This window comes from Schistocerca nitens, chromosome 5, assembly GCF_023898315.1.
Source record: "Schistocerca nitens isolate TAMUIC-IGC-003100 chromosome 5, iqSchNite1.1, whole genome shotgun sequence".
In the NCBI taxonomy this organism is placed as follows: domain Eukaryota; kingdom Metazoa; phylum Arthropoda; class Insecta; order Orthoptera; family Acrididae; genus Schistocerca; species Schistocerca nitens.
In genome coordinates this window covers 382737293-382759655 of record NC_064618.1, presented here as the reverse complement: position 1 = coordinate 382759655, position 22363 = coordinate 382737293, and the positions used below count along the sequence as shown (strand labels likewise).

General features: G+C 37.9%; 1 protein-coding gene across 3 annotated transcripts in view; it reads left to right on the top strand.

Annotated features, from left to right (window-relative positions):
* LOC126259308 (serine/threonine-protein kinase N) overlaps nucleotides 1-22363 on the top strand; it is a 350492-nt gene that overhangs the window by 157260 nt on the left and 170869 nt on the right. For all 3 annotated transcript variants that reach the window (XM_049955981.1, XM_049955982.1, XM_049955980.1), the window contains exon 5: nucleotides 1290-1432. In XM_049955981.1, the coding sequence (XP_049811938.1) occupies nucleotides 1290-1432 (143 nt within the window). The remainder of the gene's footprint in view (nucleotides 1-1289; nucleotides 1433-22363) is intronic.

Genomic DNA, 22363 nt, shown 5'->3' with positions numbered 1-22363 from the left:
TTCCACATCTGCCTCATTTCGGCCTTCTCCATTTGGTACCATAGGCTGCAGTCACGTCTGTACAAGGAGATAACCATACCAGTCTTGGCAGTTAGTTGTTTTTACTCCTGTCACAATGACAGAAATAGCCATCAAAAGCTTGAGTATTTTATTTGAATTGATTCGCCTTGAAAACGGAAAGATTTTACTCAGAACAACTCTCTCTTGACCACCGGATTGTCCCTGCGTGACTTACCCTTCACCTGCCATGGGACCCAGTGATGTCAAGTGGCATGAGGAGCCTGAGCCACACTTGAAACTGCTTTCCCGCCTCCCTATGAACATCATGTATCTGTCTTTGCTTTGAATATCGTGCGTGACTTACCCTTCATTGCATTTTATCCAGTGAATGACACCCTGCCTTTCAACCATGTTACCTATCCCAGTTTTTTCATCATGTTTAGAGCACTAACTGCCATCCTTCTCCTAAATATATAGTTGTCTGCTAGCTAAAAAATATATGTATTTTTATGGCTACTTGCTGGGCAATTAAAGGTTTTTTAATACATGAATAATTATTTCTATTCAATAATTTATCTTTGGTGTATAACGAGTTGTTGAGAAGAAACACCTTTAACTTAACATCTGGAAACACTTCTGCTGGCTGTCAGACATTTTGTTTCCATGACTAGAGTGTCAGAGTTGTATAGCGCCCCTTAAAGTGCCAAAGGTAATTCAGTAAAGTGTAATGAAAATCACTTTCCTTCTAGTGTTGTACAGATTATCCAAGTGGATTTCAGTGCCACTGGTTTATATGTGTTAGTCTTGTGTAGTATTTTCATGAGAACGACATTCTCAACTTTCATCTCAGTAGAGGTAATTCTTTTTATTTATTCCCATTTTGCGAGTTTTCTGCAATTTATGCCAACCAGGCCAGTTTACAATATGTAAGTTTTTCTCTGTAATGCACTAGTTCTAACAAATTTTGCTGTGTCGGCTTTTTTATCTAGCAGTCATTAGTGCCTACTGTTTACGACAAGAAAATAATATATCATTATTGTACTTCCACCTGAAAAGCTTGTGCACCTGCAGTAATTAAAATGAGCCATCTTTTTTTACTGTGTACAATTACAGCTCAGTTAAGCAATAAAAATATTTCGATCAAACATTTCAGAAGTATTTTAGGATGATGGAATTGTATTTTTTCCCTTCGTACTGTCTTTTCATCAAGATACCTCCCCATTAATTAAAGTTTATAATTACTATCAGGTATAATTATATATTTATTGCATATTTGCTTTCTTTAACAGACAAATTTGAAACGCCACTTGAAGAGAGAGTGGAAGAATTGAGGCACAGACTGAGGATTGAGGCAGCTGTTGTAGAAGGTGCAAAAAATGTTATAAAAATGCTGCAGAGTTCCAAAGTTGTAGATAAAAGAGCCCTTCAGGAAGTAAGTAGCATTTCAACATACAATTTTTCACTTGACTCACTACGTTTTTGTATGAGAAGTTTGTATTTTATTTTGATTTATATTTGAAAGAAAGAGTCGTCATGACAAAGCTGTCAGCTGAAAACAGCACTATAAAATTCAGTAACCAAATAATTTTCTCCATTTTGATTTCCTGCAGACTTGCCTTCCTATTAAACATACACACACAAGTGATGTAGAAATCATGAATAAGCCACTTATGTGTTTACATTTGTTGAATAAGTAATATATTAGGAGACATATTTGTGTGTGTCCAGGTGGACTGATAATTCCACTTGGTACACAATGTTACAACTGACTTAGTTTTCTCTGTTAGTATTATTAGCACTGCATGAAGGGAACTAGTTGAGTTGTGAAACTCCCCGAAAATAATTTCTTTGAACCTGGGCCCACGGCCTGTGTAATTATTCAGTGAGATCATGTTTCCTTTGCTAGCTTGTATTTTCTAAAGATAAATCTGTGTCTGTCTTGATGCTGACTTCTTCAACATATAAACTTTTGTTTAATAAACATAGCTTAATAAATAAACATTGATGTCAGTTGGTAACTTCACAGAAAAATGGAATCATCTACCCTGCTGGATGTCTGATTTTTTTCATCACCATCATGATCATAGTACCTTCAGAATAAAATAAAATAACATTACTAGTTTTACTGCTCCAAGTGATGTTTCTGTAACTGTTTATGATCTTAGCAAAATGGGGGTTTCTCTGCAGAGTTAATATTAGTGAGGTCATGGATTCTCACAATTCTGAGGGTATCAACTTAGATGATGAATGATCTTATTATACCTAGGAGGACGTTTAAATCCTTGAGTTTCTGTAGTTATGTGGCTTCTGGAATATCTCAACAAAGCGACTATAACGTTGTAGCCCAGTCACCGAAGGCAAAAAAAGTTTGAATAAAGGGGAAAATTGTGTACTTGAAAATTTTTGTCTACTTACATGAAAGGATGTCATGAACAACATATGAAAAATACACACCGGTGGTGTGTGAGCAGGATGGTGGGGCCTTAAATGTCACTTTTTTATGTTTTTCTTATATAACTCTAAAACCGTGGCAACTAGCAAAAATGTTTCCCAGTACAAAATTAGATTTCCTACAAAGGAAGTTCTATTCACTTTTTCTCTAGGACTAATAACTCCTGCATTCCAGGTCACAGATTACTAAAAATATTGTTTTAATGGTATAAAACTACTGTTTACTGTTAAATGGATTGTGTTAAGAACAGATATCGAATATGTGTACAATGTCTTTAGTGCAGTAGAGCCATAATAATAGATGAATTGTTTAGTGGGGATGTAACAGGGTGTGTGGAGCAGGGTGGAGAGTAGAAGTGCAAGGGAAATTTGGTCACCGGATTGTGGTCATACACTTCCCTCCTACATAGGCCTGCAAACTACAACAGTGAGCAGGTGATTCCCCACTCTGTCTACCCCACTGCATCACAAAAGCAACTACAGGGTGTTTCACAAAGTTATACAGACGTTCTGCAGCGCAACTCATGATCCCTGGTGATGCAGTACACAGACGTGCCCAGAGAGGGAGTGTAACACTAGGATACAGATTTGAGCTACTAATAAAACTAATGCAAGAAATGCATAGGGATGGAATCTGTGTAAATCTCTGCCCACTGTTCTACACTTCTATAGGAGAAATAATTTCTTAATCACACTGTCCAGCACCTGAGATGTTCTTCTGGGAAATGTGACCTCTCATCCCAGGTGCTGCTTGCTTTTGATTTTGCAGACAGAGGGCAGATTCATCGACTCATTCTTCAGCTTGCACACCTATGAAGGGGGAAAGGTGTGACCACAGTCCGGTGACCTACCGTCCCTCACACTGCTGCTCCCACTAGTCCCCTCTCCACCCTGTTACAGCCACAAAACACAATTTATCCCTTAATACCACTCTACTGCACTTAAACACAGTACACATGTGTAGTAATTGTTTTTTACCCACTTCATTTAACAGTAATTTTATGCCATTAAAACACTATTTTTAGTAATCTATGATTTTTCCCTCCTCTGGAACACTGAAACTGTTAGTCCCAGAGAAAAATAAATTGGATGTTTTTTGTATGAAATTTAATATAGTTTTCGAGTTATTAAAGAAAAGCGTAAAAATGATCTTTAAATGTTCCTTCCCCCATACCCCACTGGTGGGGATTTTTGGTATGTTGTTTATGACACTCCCTCCTGCCACTGTACAAAAATTAGCAATTACACTATTTTCACCTAATTTTTCTTCACTAACTGGACAGTTGTCTCTTTTCCACTTGCTATCTGATATTTTAGATATTTTTACCCCTTTGATATTCATTCCATATTGAAGATAACAGAAGTTTTCTTCTGTGATGGCGATAGAATGGTATGTCAGAATGATCCCTCCCTCCATCCCCCTCCCCCCCTTTCCTGTTTCCACATACAATTACCAATTTTCAAACACTCTTCACTATATGATAATGAAAATGATTGGTCACATTTTGGTAACAGCATCACTCCCTGCTGCTGCAGTTCCTTGTCCCTCCTTATTTTGTGTTTCATCAGTTCCTGTACTTCAAGAACGAGTCATGATAACTAAGTAAGGTGATGTATTCATAAGAAACTGGACTTGTGTCCAACATTTTTTGTTTGGTGATCATGCAGAGAGCCTCTGTTCAGGAAGTACCCTCACTTTTTTATTTTCATCTAGTTAAACTTGCCACCATGAAGTTGAAATTTTCTTACAGCCTGATCCTTATCAGTTTGCTCTTGAGTGCGTGTAAATTAAAAAAAAATAATTATTATTATTATTACTTCATAATTTCACCAGATTGCCCATTAGTGTGAAAATATTATTATTATTATTATTATTATTATTATTATTATTATTATTATTATAAGGTAAAGTACCATTATGAGCTATAACTCAAAGATCCTGAATGTACCATGCAGTCATTGTAATTATGTTTGTTGAGAAAGATTTATAAACAAAAGGTGAAATTTGATCGTTGTGCATGAATAATTGCCTGGTTATGCTCAATAAAACCACATACCCAAGCCAGGCTGTAAATTTGGCCTTTGCTTTTTTAACTACATAAGCCATGGTGTTACTATATACTGTGTCCTTTTTCTTTTCATGATTCATTCTTTTTCTAGTACTCGAATGATAAAATTGTATCGGATTCTATCTCTAGTTCTTTTCTTTCACGTCTTTGGCCGAAGAAGACTGTATGTCCATACTGCTGCTGCCATCGCTGTCATAGATCTCATGTAGGGTACTAAAAATTGGGTAATAGATATCAAGCTACGCACAGGTGCAGGCAGTCTTTTTTCCCCCCCCTCCTCTTCCCGAAGAATATCAACAAGTCCGTTATTATTCCTGACGTAATTTCCTAATGTTCACTTTATTGTTTTTCATAAACAGTCATTCCTTTCAAATGAATTGTTCAATGATGCAGATATAAGTAATTGTAGTTAATAGACACTGAAGTCTATCTCTTTGAATTGAATTGCTTTAAATGGCTGTTTTCATGTAATGATGAAATTAGAAAAGAAACTCATATCTGTAGAGACAGAAATTGAAACTACATGCAGGACTGTAATATATGCAAGACTCAGTATTCAGGTTGGTCATAAACATATAAATGGATCTTTATATCTACTACGAGACTTAACTCCCTTATGTAACTGTAAAATTTGGAGAAAAACTTCAGCTAACTCGTATGTTGTTGTTGTTGTTGTTGTGGTCTTCAGTCCAGAGACTGGTTTGATGCAGCTCTCCACGCTACACTATCCTGTGCAAGTTTCTTCATCTCCCAGTACTCACTGCAACCTACATCCTTCTGAATCTGCTTAGTGTATTCATCTCTTGATCTCCCTCTATGATTTTTACCCTCCACGCTGCCCTCCAATGCTAAATTTGTGATCCCTTGATGCCTCAGAACATGTCCTACCAACCGGTCCCTTCTTCTCATCAAGTTGTGCCACAAACTCCTCTTCTCCCCAATTCTATTCAATACATCCTCATTAGTTATGTGATCTACCCATCTAATCTTCAACATTCTTCTGTAGCACCATATTTCGAAAGCTTCTATTCTCTTCCTGTCCAAACTATTTATCGTCCATGTTTCACTTCCATACATGGCTACACTCCATACAAATACTTTCAGAAATGACTTCCTGACACTTAAATCTATACTCGATGTTAACAAATTTCTCTTCTTCAGAAACGCTTTCCTTGTCATTGCCAATCTACATTTTATATCTTCTCTACTTCGACCATCATCAGTTATTTTGCTCCCCAAATAGCAAAACTCCTTTACTACTTTAAGTGTCTCATTTCCTAATCTAATTCCCTCAGCATCACCCGACTTAATTCGACTACATTCCATTATCCTCGTTTTGCTTTTGTTGATGTTCATCTTATATCCTCCTTTCAAGACACTGTCCATTCCGTTCAACTGCTCTTCCAAGTCCTTTGCTGTCTCTGATAGAATTACAATGTCATCGGCGAACCTCAAAGTTTTAATTTGTTCTCCATGGATTTTAATACCTACTCCAAATTTTTCTTTTGTTTCCATCACTGCTTGCTCAATATACAGATTGAATAACATTAGGGAGAGGCTACAACCCTGTCTCACTCCCTTCCCAACCACTGCTTCCCTTTCATGCCCCTCGACTCTTATAACCGCCATCTGGTTTCTGTACAAATTGTAAATAGCCTTTCGCTCCCTGTATTTTACCCCTGCCACCTTTAGAATTTGAAAGAGAGTATTCCAGTCAACATTGTCAAAAGCTTTCTCTAAGTCTACAAATGCTAGAAACGTAGGTTTGCCTTTCCTTAATCTTTCTTCTAGGATAAGTAGTTAGGTCAGTATTGCCTCACGTGTTGCAATATTTCTGTGGAATCGAAACTGATCTTCCCCGAGGTCGGCTTCTACCAGTTTTTCCATTCGTCTGTAAAGAATTCACGTTAGTATTTAGCAGCTATGACTTATTAAACTGATAGTTCGGTAATTTTCACATCTGCCAACACCTGCTTTCTTTGGGATTGGAATTATTATATTCTTCTTGAAGTCTGAACTCATATGTATGTATCCCAATCATATTGTCATTGTTGGAGGATACTCCAATCATCCAACAATCATTTGTGATAGTTGCAGTTTTCTAAATGATGGGCATGGCAGCATCATTTGCACAACAGTATTACACGTGTTCTCTGAAAACTGCCTAGAGCAGATAGTTCAGAACTGGAAATATATTGGATTTAATGACAACATATAAACCAAACCTATTTGAAAAAGTCTATATTGGAAGTGGTATCTGTGGCCATCAGGCAGTTCAGCAACCGAGTAGGAAGTTGTAGATGTTCAGTTAGTTAGATAAAGAGACATTGTAGTGCATTTAAAATTAGTTGCATCTTTTGACGGTTCTGCACAGGGCGAGTAGGGGAAGCATAGTTGTCTGTGTGTGCTGAGCACGTCACTGGCCGACCATAAAGCCATGCCTACCTTACATCACGAACGTTAGTGGCCGCCAGGCAAACATTCTTTGGTGGTAAAGAAACGTCATAAATGAACAGAACAGTTAAATCTATCATCTTTTATGCATAACTCACAGTTATGGTGTAAGTGAAGCGACCCCAAGGGAAGAAGCATCACTGTCCTCTTCCTTGGAACTGGTACTGGCACCCACTGAAATTAACATCTCTTCAATCTATTCTTCCAGCAGTCCTTACGAATCGACATCTCCTCAACTACCTTTTTCATGTGACTGACAACTTGAAACCAATCCTGAGGGATAACATTTGCAATGGCTTCTTTTGTCAGCATTTCAACCTCACTGAGCATAAACTTTGTGTTGTTTTTTGCCACACTACTTTTCACCTGCACCCATATGTTCGTAATAGGATTTAAATGTGCGTAATATGGAGGAAGCCTGATTACATTATGCCCTTTATCATTAGTCAGTTTGTTGACCTGATAGTGGGGAGTTTTTGGCTTGTAAAGTGCCACAAGTTCCATTAACTCTGCCTTATTCACGCCAGGTTCAACTTTATCCAATTGAAAATTTCTTTGCACTGCATTGTTGGAGCTTTATCTATCACTATAGAGTGGTATGATGTGTTGTCCATTACTATTGTCATATTTGGAGAAATACTCTGCAGCAGAACATCAGAAATCCACCCCATGAAAACTTTGGTATTGATTTCCTCATGATATTTGCCTTGCTTCCTGGAACAGAACAGCAATAAACAGTTTGGAATGAAACCATAAGCAGAGCCAGCATGGAGGATGATTATTCTGCCACCCTTGCCTATCGGTTCTTTCGTCGTTCATTGTGTTGTGCTATCTGTCTACTCCTTTGTCAGTGTATGACACGCGTTAACCCACGTCTCATCCAACCACACAATGTCTTCCAATGAAACATTCCTCACTGCACGCAGATATCTGCCTCTCCATGCCGCTATGTCACTTCTTTCGACGTTACATGTCCAAGACAAAAACTTTTCATGCTGGAAATCAAGTTCATGTAAACAGTTTCGAAGTGATGACCTACTCCCATTGTACAACTCTGCTTCTTTGAGGCTGGAAAGAAGTTTATTTAAGGTAGGATATTCCTTGTGCTGGTAACCTGGTGTTGCTTCTTCACTCGCGCTTTCCTTTCTTTCCTTCTCCTTGCCAATTCTCAGCACCATTGATCGATGAATGTTAAGTGCAGCAGATGTTCTGTCCATCACCCTTATAACATGTAAGATTGGACCGCCATTATTGCACTCGAGTTCAAAATAACTGCACACAGTGTACACAAATTCACGACCTTGGCCACGGATCAGAATTCCCTTTTCACAGTTTGTTATCTTTGCAGCTGGTGAATGCCTTCTGGGATGACCTCTTTTATTGTGAATCTCGTATTCAGACATGCTGCACAGTTATTATCAATGCAACACCAACACAAAAACACTCATTCACAACACCTGAGCACAGCAGAACACTTCAAGACAAAAAATAACACTTCACAAACAGAGGCAGTGAATGCACAAACAATTGAAGTGTGATACCATGTGGTACGGCTTGCCTTCGGCGAGGCAACAGGGCTGCTTTACCAACCAAACCTCTGGCAGCGTGGTAGGGAAAGCCTTCTTGCCATTGGTGTTATCTGGACAACAGCGTCCTGTCCCCTCCGGTGAGCCAAATGTCAAAACGCACAACTAATTTTGAACACACTATAGTATCACATCTCGAAGGGGAACTAAAAACATTTACCTCTGGGCTGGAGCATGTGTAAGAGGTGTGGCTGAAGTTTAAAAGAATAGTTGACCACGCTCTGGGTAGATATGTAACAGTGACTTCTGCATAATATTTATAAAACAAAGTATAGGTCCTTAGATAGAGAAATACTGAATGACACAAATTTGACAGCCAAAAGGGTGGTGTACGAGGCCTTCAGTGACTTAACATAGTAGAATCTTATCAAAATATCTTTCAAAAACCCAAGGAAATTCTGGTCATATGTAAAGGCTGTCAGTGGCACCAAAGTTAGAGTGTCCAGACACTCGAGGACAAATCAGGAACTGAAATTTAGAGTAGAAAGGTTACATCGGAAGTGCTGAAATCCATTTTAAAAAGTATTTTTACAAAGGGAAATCCAAGAGCATTGTCCCAATTTTTTTCCCACCATTACAATACACATTAGTGTCAGTGGCATTGAGAAACAGAAGAAATTGTTGAAACTGAACAAAGCTCCAGGCTCCAATGGAATTCCTGTCAGATTCTATACCAAATTTGCAGCAGAGTTAGCCCTTCTTTTAACATTGATATACTGTAGATCCTTTGAACAATAATATGTGCCCAGGAGGTGAAAGAAAGCCAGATCACACCCACTTACAGGAAAGTTAGCCAAAGTGATCCTCAAAACTTCTGACTTCCATTTGTTGTAGAATTGTTGAAAATGCCAGTAAACCCCCAATTCTTTAAAGAATTGAACTCTCATGTATAAAACAGCTTCAAACAACTGCTTTCTTCGGAAATAAGTCAGTATGTTAAATATTTGACTTTAAGCTTGTAAGCGAGAAAAAAAAAAGTGCTTAAAGTTTGTTGAAAGTCGCTAAGTGCTCTCATTATCAAACCCTTGTGTGAATATAGTCTGGATAATTTACACTTCATATTAAGCAGAAGCTAGTTTTTCACATATCATAAATGTTTATGACACCATTTCTCCTGGACTACGTATAGTACAGAGATATAATTCTTTGCTGGTACATTCAGTGGTATACGGTATACATAGATACTATCTGCAAAGAATGTTTTGAATAGAGTTAGTAGTAAAGAAATAATAAACTAAAACATTATGTCAGATGCAAAAATTTGCTATATGCCATTTTAACTGTAGTAAGTTTTTCAGGCTGCTAAACATTTATGACGTATATCCCCTGTACAGTTAACATATGCTGAGGTGACAAAAGTCTAATGATAGCAATATGCAGACATACAGGTAGTGGTTGTATTGCATATTCAAGCTTTAAGAGGGTAGTGCATTGGCACAGCCATCATTTGTACTCAGGTCATCTTATGTGGTAATGGCTGCACGATGGGAATTAACAGACTGAACGTGGAATGGTAGTTGGAGCTAAACGTATGGGACTTACCATTTCAGAAACCTTTATAGAATTTAATATTCAGAGATCCCCAGTGTCAAGAGTGTGTGAAGAATTCCAAAGTTCAGGCATTACCTCTCACCATAGACAACACAGTGGCCGCTGCAGAAACCAGTGTGGATTGTATGATAGACGTACCTGTTAGGACAGTGCAATGAAATTTGGTGTTAATGGATTATGGCAGCAGATGACCGATGGGAGTGCCTTTGCTAACAATATGACAATGCCAGCAGTGCTTCTCCTGGGCTTTTGACCATATTGATTGGATCCTAGACAACTGTGGATTGGCAAGATGTGTCTTGATTTCATTTGGTAAGGGCTGATAGCAGGTTTCAGGTGTGGTGCAAACCCCGTGAAGCCATGGTGCCATGTTGTCAGTAAGGCACTGTGCAAGTTGGCAGTGGCTCCATAATTGTATGGGCTGTGTTTATGTGGAATGAACTGGGTCCTCTGGTCCAACTGAACCAATCATTGACTGGAATTAGTTATGTTTGACTACTTGGAGACCATTTTCAGCCATTCATGGACTTCATTTTTGTGGATGACAATGCACCATGTCACAAGGCCACAATTGTTCACAGTTGTTTTGAAGAGCATTTTGGACAATTCAGGTAACTGATTTGGCCACCCAGATCCATCCGACAAGACTCCCATAAAACGTTTATGGGATGTAATCGAGAGGTCAAATAAAATCCTGCACCAGCAACACCTCCACAATTATGGATGGCTATAGAGACGGCTTGGTTAAATATTTCTGCAGGGGACTTCCAATGACTTGTTGAGTCCATGCTTTGTCGAGTTGCTGTGCTGTGCCTGGCAAAAGGTGGTCTGACGTGATATAAGGAGGTATCCCATGACTTTTGTTGCCTCGGTGTAATTCAGTGATACATGTAGATACTGCCTGCAAAATGTTTTTGCCAATGAGTTAATAATAAAGAAATAATAAATTAAAACATCGTACCTGTTGCTGACATTTTACTCCACGAGCAGTGAAAATGTATTAAGAGACTGTCCTTTTTTTGTTTCATCATTGTGTGTGTATGGGGGAGGGGGGGGGGGCAGCGAGGAAGGGTTTTGAATTATGTATAAATTTTGTTGGACGTCGCTAAGTGCTCTCATTTTCAAATAGTGGATGGAGAAAGTCAATGTATTTGTGCTGCCAGTCGCGCTATCTCAAGACAAACATACAGTAATACTTGTCTTATTGTGTTAAACTTTTTACTTAAGATTGTAGCTTTTAATGATTAAATTAAGACAGCATTTTAATTTTTGTTGAAACCTGGAAGTCATTATATGCCCAACCTGCAACTGCTACCTGTTTCTGGAATAGTTGTGTTAGTAATAATATATGGAGCGTGCTTAATTTCTCTGAATTTTTTATGTGAAAACTCTTAAAGCTTTTTAAATGAAACAAACTGTATTAACATTCTACATCTTTATTCTTGATGTCTACATGTTCATTTCTCAACACAGTTACCTTCGCAGCACTTGTCTGTGGCCTGGCATTGTCATGCTGAAGGATCCAAGAGTGGATGAAGTCTTTTGAGTTTATGCTTTCAGTTCTATGAAGGATTACAGCATGCTATTTCTCAGGCTCCAACATAGTTACATTACACGCTGCCACCTTACGTGTTACAATTCAGAGCCTTCTAATGACAAGTCATATAGGGTGTCAAACGAAATTTGTGTCTAGATTAAGGATTTTTTGAGAGAGAGAACACAGCGTGTTACCATGGATGGACAGTCATCAACAGACACGAAAATAACTACAGGTGTGTCTGAGGGAAGTATGAAGTATGTTGGAAACATTACTGTTCATGTCGTTTACTTTAGTGACCAGTCAGACAACATTAATAGAACTGTTAAACAGTATTGTGATGGTGCAGTTATGGAGCTTTATCTTATAAAAGGTGCACAAATATTCAGTTAGGTCCTCACAAGATTTCAGAGGTTTTCAAAAATTGTCAGCAAGCTTTAAATGTTGAGAAATGTAAAATTATGCTGTTTACAAAACTAAAAAGTCATAGTGAATCACAGTTTATAAAGGAAATAGCTACCAAAACTTTCTTGCAGACAGTACTAGAATACTGCTCACAATATATCTTGCTCTGACAACATCTGGGCCTAAGTGTAAGTATGTGAATATTGGTTAGCCTGAGAAACACAAATAAAGCTTTGGTACAAAAAAATTGGTTACACTGAACACTAACTGCTAATTTTTTTGTTCATTTCTAGTCGTTGTACCAGATAGGGGTAACAAGGTATATTGAATATATATGAAGAAAGAAAGCACAAATGTTTACAGGTTTGTTTGACCCATGAGAGGATCACAGACATGGTGAAAAACCTGAACTGACACAGGGTTGAAGATAAGATGCCTCCTGTCTCGTGAAAGTAACTAGTATTTAGTAAGCTACATTTACATCTGCAAACACACTCTGCAACTGACAGTGTGGTGCATGGCAGAGGGTACCCTGTACCATTCGTACTCGTTTCCTCTCCTGTGTCACTCACAGATAGTGTGAGGGAAAAACAACTGTCTATGTGCCTCTGTATGAGCCCTAATTTCTCATATCTTATCTTCGTGGTTCTTATGCGCAATTTGTGTTGGCAGCAGTGGAATCATTCAGCAGTCAGCTTCAAAAACTTATTCTCTAAATTTTTTCAGTAGTGTTTGTCGAAAAGAATGTTGACTTCCCTCCACTGATTCCCATTTGAGTGCCCAAAGCATCTCCATAACAAATCAAGTGAATTTGGGCAGTCAAATGGGAATCAGTGGAGGGAAGTCACAAATCTAGCAGCGTGCCTCTGAGTTGCTTTGATGTCTTTCACCTTTCCTACAACAATCCTGAGATGCTCATTCCATTTCATATTGCTTTGCACCATTGTACACAGATATTTAAATGACATGACAGTATGATTTAGGACACTACTACATCTACATTTATATCTACATGGCTACTCTGCAAATTACACTTAGGTGCCTAGTGGAAAGTTCACCGAACCATCTCCATAATAATTCTCCATTATTTCACTCCCAAATGGCACACAAAAGGAATGAACGCCTGTGTTATGATGATCGTTTCTCTCTACGTTGGCTAGCATCAACAAAATATTTTTCTAAGTGTTCTGCCAATAAAACATAGTCACCTTCTCCACAACATGTTCTGTGTGTTCTTTCCAATTTAAGTTGCTAGTAATTCCAAGGTATTAAGTTGAATTTATGGCCTTTAGATATGACTGATTTATCATGTAACTGAAGTTTAACGGCTACTTTTTAGCACTCTTGTGGATGGTGGATGACGTCAAGCTTCTCATTATTTAGGCTCAACAGCCAATTTTCACTACATACAGGTGTATTTCGCTTCAACTGTGGCTGTGTTTCGTGTCATCCCGACACTCTATGCATGCAGTCTCCCTGTTGGTTTAAATGAACTAATATTTTGAAAGCATTTTGATCTTCATACTCTGGCTTATACTTAGAAACTTTAGACTATATTAAAGAATTGAAAGTGGCCAGTTATGTTATCCACGTACATAATTTTGTAGAGTTGGGAACGAACCTTGGTGAAAACAATTTTGTTAACTTTCAGTAAATTTATGGCTCTGTAAAAAACACAAAGAGGTAATGAATTTTAAATCTGTTGTACGAGTGTGTGCAGCTTGCTGGCATAATTATTTTTTTGTTCTTGAAAGCTGGTGCATGGTTATGGAAATAATCCTTTAAAAAATTACAAACGGTAATGATTTTCATTCAGAAAAACTGAAACTGCATGTAGCATTTTGTGTTAAAAACGAGAAGAAAAGAATTTTCTGTCAAGAATTCATTCATTACCTTGTAGCAGTCTTAAGTCAATGGCTTGAAAATACCTGCTGTTGATAGAGAGGAGGAATTAATAAAATAAAAACAGTGCAGGAAATAACTAAGTGAATCTCGACATACCAACAAAAATAATGTATTGATGAATATATTTTTTTGTATGTAGATAAAAAAATTTACTCACAAAGTGGCAGTAGGACAACACACACACATGAAGGTTAAGGAAATTTGCAAGCTATTATAGCAAGTGGCACTTTCTTCTGGCAGAATGGTTACAGCGAAAGGGAAAGGGATGAAGAAAAAGGACTAGTGAGGTTTAGTACATGGGGGAGAATTTGAAAAAGCTGCTTATAACCATGGGTCAGGGGAGATAATTCAAGAGGGAAGAATTACTTACATAAGAGGATGAGAACTCAATACCGCCTCGGTAGAGGTCTGCGCGGATGCGGATATCCGCGGTATTTGTTACTTGGCGGATAAAATTGCGACCGGCGCGGATATCCGTGTGTCATCTGCGGATAATGAGCAAGGCATCTGCCCAGTACGTATGTTGCAATGTTAGTTGAAAACTTGAAGTCTGTTGACATTCTTGGAATGTTGCAGGGCCCGGGTAGAGCGGATGTCTGTTGTCCTCAGCCCCTGGCTACGGCCGATGTAGCTGTACCCAAGAGCCCTGCGCCTAATCCGTTTCTGTGACCATGTCATTTGTATGGCCTGTGTAGTGCTCTCTGGGTGGCAAACCTGCCCACTGTCTGCCAGACAGGTGCCCGTTGCAATTTTCCGCTGCCTTCAATTGGCGCTTTGTTGTGACCGAGTGACAATGTGCATCGTAGCAAATATCAGTGAGAGTTCTTTCTTCAAATGAACACCATATCGATGGATACAATTTCGTGTAAGGTGAAAAAAGGTAATTTTACATTAGTGAAGGAAAACAAATTGAAATCACCAATTTGGAAAAAATTCGGATATGTATTTGATGCCAATGAAAAGATAAAAGATATGGTCGCTTGTTTTGCATGTAAAAACTGGACATAAAAGTGGAACTTCAAATTTGCTAAAACATTCATGTGAGGCTGGACAAAGTAGCATAATTACAGTGAAACCTCTTTATAACGTTCCTCCATATAATGTTTTCCTCTATATTACATCCGTTTTTTTCGGTCCCGACTAAAAGCCCATATAAACAATGTTAAATTTTCCTCTTTACTGCATTTCCTCTATATTACAATTTCCTCCATGTAACACTCATATTTTTGGAACCCTGTTCAATTATTTACCTCTTTATAATGTTTAAGTGACTGGATGTAGATGCATTGTTTTCCATTCTGTGAATTCACAGTTTGCACCGGCTTGGAAAGCCCGTACTCAGCATGTTTCATATGTCAGCGGCAGAACCGGTTCACATGACATGTGACACACATTCTAGTTGCGATCTTTTTGGAACTATTTCAGTCGTTTCTATTCGTAGCATGTTGTGTGAGCTGAGCAGCAAACAGTTTGTGTGTCTAGTGAGAGTGTGTCTTCGATATAATGTGGTTTGTTTGTTTTTTTATTTTTTTAAAAAAAAAAAGCTTTCATCAGTGGACATGAGTGAAAAGCGGAAGAACATTTCTCTGGAAGAGAAGGTTTCTGTTATTATCTCCTGGTGTGAATCGTGTGGAGCTAGCAAAGCAATTTGAACTGGCCCCCTCAACACTATTATGAAAAACAGATCATCGATAATAGAAGGGTTTGAGAATTGTGGAAATCCGAAACATATGCATTTGAAACCATTTACTAACAACGAAATGGAGGAAGTTTTATTAACTTGGTTTCAGCAAGCACGTCTCAGAGAATTTGATGCCAAAATGGGGAGTGCTGCAAGAAAAGTGCTGCTGTTTGTGGATAGATGTGCGGCACATCCACCAGACGTATCCTATCTGAGAAATGTGAAAGTAATTTTCCTGCCATCCAAATGCACCCGCCATCTGCAACCTTTGGACTTGGAAATAATACATGCCTTTAAGGTTAAATATAGGGCAGCCCTTGTAAAAAAGGCCTTGAATTTGATGGACCAAAGAAAACCAGGAAGCCAGCAGAGCTCACAACTGAAGCTGAATATTTTACAGGCAATGAATTTAATCATGTACTCATGGAGGGAAGTCAGTGCTGAAACTATTAAAAACTGTTTCACAAAAGCGGGATTCTATGAGAATGAGATGGCAGCTCCTGTGGAAGATGTTGCAAGTGATTTGCAAGAGTTTCAGGAATTAATAGGCAGTGATTCTGTCACTTTTGAGGACTTTGTGTCTGTGGATGACAACGTGGCAACCGCAGGAGTGTAAAGTATTGAGGAGCTGACTGCTGAAACAAGATTGGAGGATAATAGTGGTAGTGAAAGTGACAGTGAGAAGGTAGATGACCCTGTGCCCTCATATACTAAGGCAGCTGAAGCCTTTGAAACATTCAGGAGATATATGATGGCCCATAGACTTGAGGACAGAACAGTAGTTCAACTTGCTCATTTGGAGCAAGAAATGATTGCCTTAGAGTCTAGGAGAAATAGAAAACAAACATGCTTGCTTGAATATTTAAATAAATCATAGGTATATGATTTTCAGATAACACAGGTTCATAGAGTTTTGTGCAAATTTAAGTTCCGTTTCATAATTTAATTATTAAAGTAATTTTTTTGTAACTAATTATTTTTTAATCTGTACCATTTACTGTGTTTTTATGTAATATGATCAGTATATTATAAACAAAATTTGGCTCATATTCTATAATTGGGTCAACTGAAGAATGGGATACCACCTGTCAGCTTTGGACAATGTCATATCTTAAGAATCTGTTATAACTTTTTACAGTACAAACTGATCCATTTACTTTCATCCATTCACCTACTGGGCTGTATGTTTTAATTACAAAACACTAATCATTTGATACATTGATCATTTGCAATGAATATCACATTATAGTGTTGTGAAAATTTAAAATGTCATCTATGGCACCATTTGTCAAAGCTGATTAGTGGTATCCTGATCTTCAGTAATGCCCTATAATTATTATTTGGAAGCCTTCCTCTTTATAGTGTTTTCCTCTATACAGTGTTCAGAATTTGTGGTCCCTTGAAAAACGTTATATAGAGGTTTCACTGTACTTACTTAAATACCAAGACAGACGTTAAAGTTCCTGAAGTTCCGCCAAATTTGAAGACAGAGCGGTGGCACGGCGGGCCTTGTAATTAATTACAAGTGGGATTTCAAACTAAGGCTCACGACCACCAGCAAGCTGTGACTGCGATAGCCCGTGAAAGATTATTCTGATCACATTGAAAACTTACAAAATATTCAAATTACCCAAAGTAATAATGTGTCTTTTTAATTTACCAGCCAATTAGTAAAGATAAGGGCTGAAATTCGTAACAAAATTGAACATTTTAACTGTAACTCGGTATTGCTTAACAGGGAACAGTGCCTAACATTTGAAGTTATGGGACAGTGGTTTTTATATAGACATCTTGAAATCGTTTGCAGCTTTATTAAACTTTGAAAAAAATTATTTTTTAACATTGAAAGTATTAACTGCGAAATCTACTGCAAATTTTATCTTAGTAATTTAGACCAATGTTGAGGATGTTTTAAAGTGTGAAAAACTTTGCTTAGTTGAGAATGAAACAGACATTTCATTTATCACTAGGTCTTAATTCGATAAACCAGCCAAAAGGTGAGGTTCGAGATTTCGATCGTATTTTTAGCTAAAGCTAAATGGACTCCTAATTTCTATAACCAGTGATTTTGTTGTCAGTCTTCGGAAGACGAGTTATTTCTACCAGACAACGTCAATTATTGCTGGCTTCACAGGTGCGCCAGCGTTTTGCAGTGTAGGCCTAATGCTGTAAATATTTTCACCTGGAAATGACGAGGACTGAACGCGTAAGCTATAATATAATCATCAGCTGACATGAATGGCTTCAAAATTTGACACATCCAAGCAGTGAGTACAAAAAAAAACTGTCGGTAAATGATGCAATGTGCTAGTAACACCTTAAAACCATCTTCATTTTCAGATGCCTTGGGACAAGAGCAGCGAAATACACGTATTTTCATCATTTAATACTATTACATTGAATGTTATTTTTTAAAATAGCGTTTCCAATCTCATGAAATCGGAGCTGCTACTGTGTGTGCTCCGGAGCGCCAATGCTTTCCTGTTTGGAATGGTCTGCTTTAGAGTAGGTATAGAGCATTTCCTGTGATTTAAGAAGTCAAAAGTAGTTAAGTTGTCGCAGAAATGGCACCCTAACAATAACTATGTCATTACATACCATAATTCTAAGTACTACTGTCCATTACTATTAATTACTCTTTCAAAACTTAAATATGTGCGGATGCGGATAAGAAACTTGCGGATGCGGGTTAATTACTGCGGATTAGGACCTTGCGGATGCGGATTGCACTTTTCTTATCCGCGCAGACCTCTACGCCTCAGTATTTGAGGCAAATGTATTTGTTCAGATACAGACTGTTTCACATATTTGTTCAGATGCAGACACTTTTACAGCAATGTATCACCATTCTCAGCTCAGCCTTCACTGAACATAATTAACTTACCAGCCTAGTTCAGAAGCAGATTTCCTAGGTCATCACATCCAATCCTGGTACTGCTGATACCTCCAAACAACAATTTAGGAGCACAACTTTTGTCACTCAGCGTTATCCTGATGTGAGATCTGCCTGACATTTTGCCCACCACCTAGAAGAAAATAGCGTTTTGTCATTGTCACCTCCTCCCCCCTCTCCCACCACTCCCCAACCTAATCTCTACAATATCCTGGTTAGACCCTATGCTCCTCCTGTACCCATTTCCCTACCTTATGGTTTCTACTGTTGTGACTGTCCCCACAGTAATACTTGCCCTATGCATCCTTCTACTACCACCTATACAAGCACTGTAACTGGCAAAATTTATGCTATTGAAGAGAGAGCTACCTGTGAAAAGACACATGTCGTGTACTAGTTGTTATATAAGCACTGCCGGCCTTTTACATTGGTATGACTTCCACCAGTTTATCAGTCAGAATGAATGGACATAGACAGAGGGTTTACACTGGCAGACACTAGCTTCTCATAACTCTGCAGGTGGTAACTCTTTAAAGTTCTTCGTGAAGTGACTTACAATGCTTCAGAGGAGCAGCACAGGGCCACCGTCTACCTGTGTTCACTTCAGTACACAAAATTTGTCAAGTAGACTGGAGAGATTAAATACTTGTTAATACTAAGTAATGATTTATAAATTGGATAAACTAATGACACTACAAACAAACAGAAATTGCATACAATAATGGGCACGGTGCAAATAAAAGATGTTGACAGTTGAAAGGTAATGGGAATATTGAAGACAATGAAAAAAGTTAGGGTTGATTTTGCACATATTTTCACTGAGGCTAAATTAAAAAGTGTCAATATTTATAAGACCGTAAGTCACCAGTAGCTGTAAAAATTGTCATAGTACAAATGAGTCAATACTGGTAATGTTTGTTTAGGCCTGTGAATTTAAAACTTCACTGATTTTAAATAATTCTCCATTCTAATCTGTTGACTTTTACATCGGATAAAGTTTTTTAATGCATTTAACAAATATGTTTGTGGATGTGTTTAAAGTCACTTAATCAGTGTGAGGTCTGACACTGTCGTGGAAAACCAACATGGGTGTACTCATGATATTTATGGTTCTGATGTTCAAACTTATTGAAGAATATCTATGTGGTAATAGTATTAATTGCCTAACACAACTTTAGGAAATAGACTGAGAGTGTTATTAAATATTCTTTGTGCACTTGTCGCATTAATTCTCCCTAAAATTATGAGCATTTGACAATATCTTCCATTGTGTTAATAGGGAAAACAACCGCCTCTCATAGAAGTAATGCAGTCACTTGGGAGTAAATGATATGGCAGAGCACAATGCAGAAAGAGATAACATCAACACCACAAATGATGCATCTTATGCAGTGTCTTTGTTTCCATCGTGGTGTATAATACAGGACATATTCCTGTGTAGTCTTTTAGGATCAAGTGACATCTATGACTCGTTGCTGAGTGTATATTAAAATTCTTGATGCACTTTTTATGAGTAATTTACACAGTTCATTCATGGTTTCATTCCAGTATTATTAAATATTGGCTAGAACACGTTTGTTCAAGCCAGACCCTTTGCGTATTAGATATGCAATGAAGACTGCCTTTCAACTGCCCAAGAAAATCAGAGTAGTTTAACTTATTGTTTAACGATGTCAATACTATGTTTCTGAAAGCTGGTTGGTTACGGTATTGTTATGTTCAAAAATATGGTCATTGTTGCTCTCGACAAGATTAAGTGTGGAACCAAAGTTAAAATCAGTAAATTGTAAAATCTTTCTCTCTCTTGCCTTCTCTCTCTACCACCTGTTTCACCATTATTCAGTTGCAGGCATTTGCAGGTTTCCACTCAATCACATATAATGTAATCTGTTGAATATCACCGCAGCCAAAACCATATTATAAGACTGTAAGGAAAAATGTTCAATACAAAGTTAAAAAACAAACCATCATGTATGCACAGCTTCCTGATCACTTTCAAAGACACAGTGTGAGGAAACCACCTGTCTTCTCTGAAGGTGAAGCTCAGACAGCTCAAAACCCTATATATAATATTTCTCATTGCCAACTATAAGAGAGTTCATATTTCTTGATTTTACTGAAGCTGAGCTCTTACTGCTATATAAAACCATTGTGTTAAAATACAGGCCACTGAAACAAGACATTCCTCATAAAGTTCAGTAGAGAAGAAAGTCATGTTCTGGAAACATCCTCCAGGCTGTGGCTAAGCCATGTCTCCACAATATCCTTTCTTCCAGGAATGCTAGTTCTGCAAGGTTCACAGAAGAGCTTCTGTGAAGTTTCCCGGGGTAGGAGACGAGGTACTGGCAGAATTGAAGCTGTGAGGATGGGTCATGAGTCGTGCCTGGGTAGCTCATTTGGTAGAGCACTTGCCCGCGAAAGGCAAAGGTCCCGAGTTCGAGTCTCGGTCCGGCACACAGTTTTAATCTGTCAGAAAGTTTCAAGTCATTACATAATTGTGTTCATTTCCATAGATTAATTGTGCTTTTGTAGGCAACAGGGTAACTGTCTTTCCCTATGATAAGGGCACCCTGGACTTAATTGCCTTCTGGGTTAATTTGTTAGATTCACTGAAGGACACTTATTGACTTGCAATAGACAAGGAACTTTGTGGTACATTAACAACTCTTCAGCTCCATTTCCTCTGGATCATTTACAAATCCCACAACTCACGATCATCCTTAACGGACATTGAGTTGGTCGCATGAGCTTGTTCCATTTCTGTGACAAACTACACCGTGAACTGCCATGAGCTCATTGTTTGTCACTAGTTGCTGAATAAATGTTTTGCTGACATGTTACCAAAAACGTTGAAGGTAATAGATAGGTTCTCTCAGTAGTTCTAATAAGGCCCTATGACGTACTGAAGACTCTTACCATGAGATTTTCCTAATGTGGTAGCATTTTTAATTTATTATCAGGTGTGAATTGTAGGAACTGCACAGAATTATTAAAACTGAGAATAGTGCTTTCAGGGATAACTGAAGGAAATTTTAAAAAAGTCAACACCTTTGGATAAATGAATACAGGCTGTTTACTGTGGTGAAGATATAAAATGTGCTCTTTCCATCAGTTCCTCATATCTCTAGGAAGTCAAATTCTATTTGTAAGTAATGGTTTGAAGGCTGGATGTAGGGCAGCAACAGCCAGTACTTCGACACTACAAATATTTCTTTATTCATTGTATTCTACAGAATTTATGAGTGTATGTGCTCATCATAGTAATGGAGTAGCTGCTGTGCAAAATAAGACCGTTCTGTACCCCTTTCTTCAAAACAGTTGAAATGTATGATAAGAAACTAAGCTGCTGGTGGCCAAACAGAATCATGTTCATCATGAATAGGCCATTAATGCTGCCCAGTTTCATTTGCTGTCTTATATGGAAAACGCTGATGTTCACATGATGTGACAAATGAAAGCAAACTTGATTATTTGGTGAGCAAAACAACAGCAAAGTAGGCCAAGAACATTTGTGTTAGTTTGTGGTTAACATGCTCTTTCTGCAAAGGAGGAATTCAGATCCAAATGTAAATTTCGCCGTACGTGACCCTCAGAAATTCACATAACAATATTATGCTTATAAGCCAAACCTTATGAAAGTTTTTTAACTGCTTTCTTATTGATTTGCTGATGTCCAGATTATTAAGATCACATATTGATAACCATAGCTCAGAAAATTATGTATCTTTGCACCAAAACATAAACATTGTTGTCTGATAAGTATGAGCATACTAAAACAAAAAGTGTTGATTGAAAATGAGCTGTACTAAAATGCCATAAGAAGACACATTG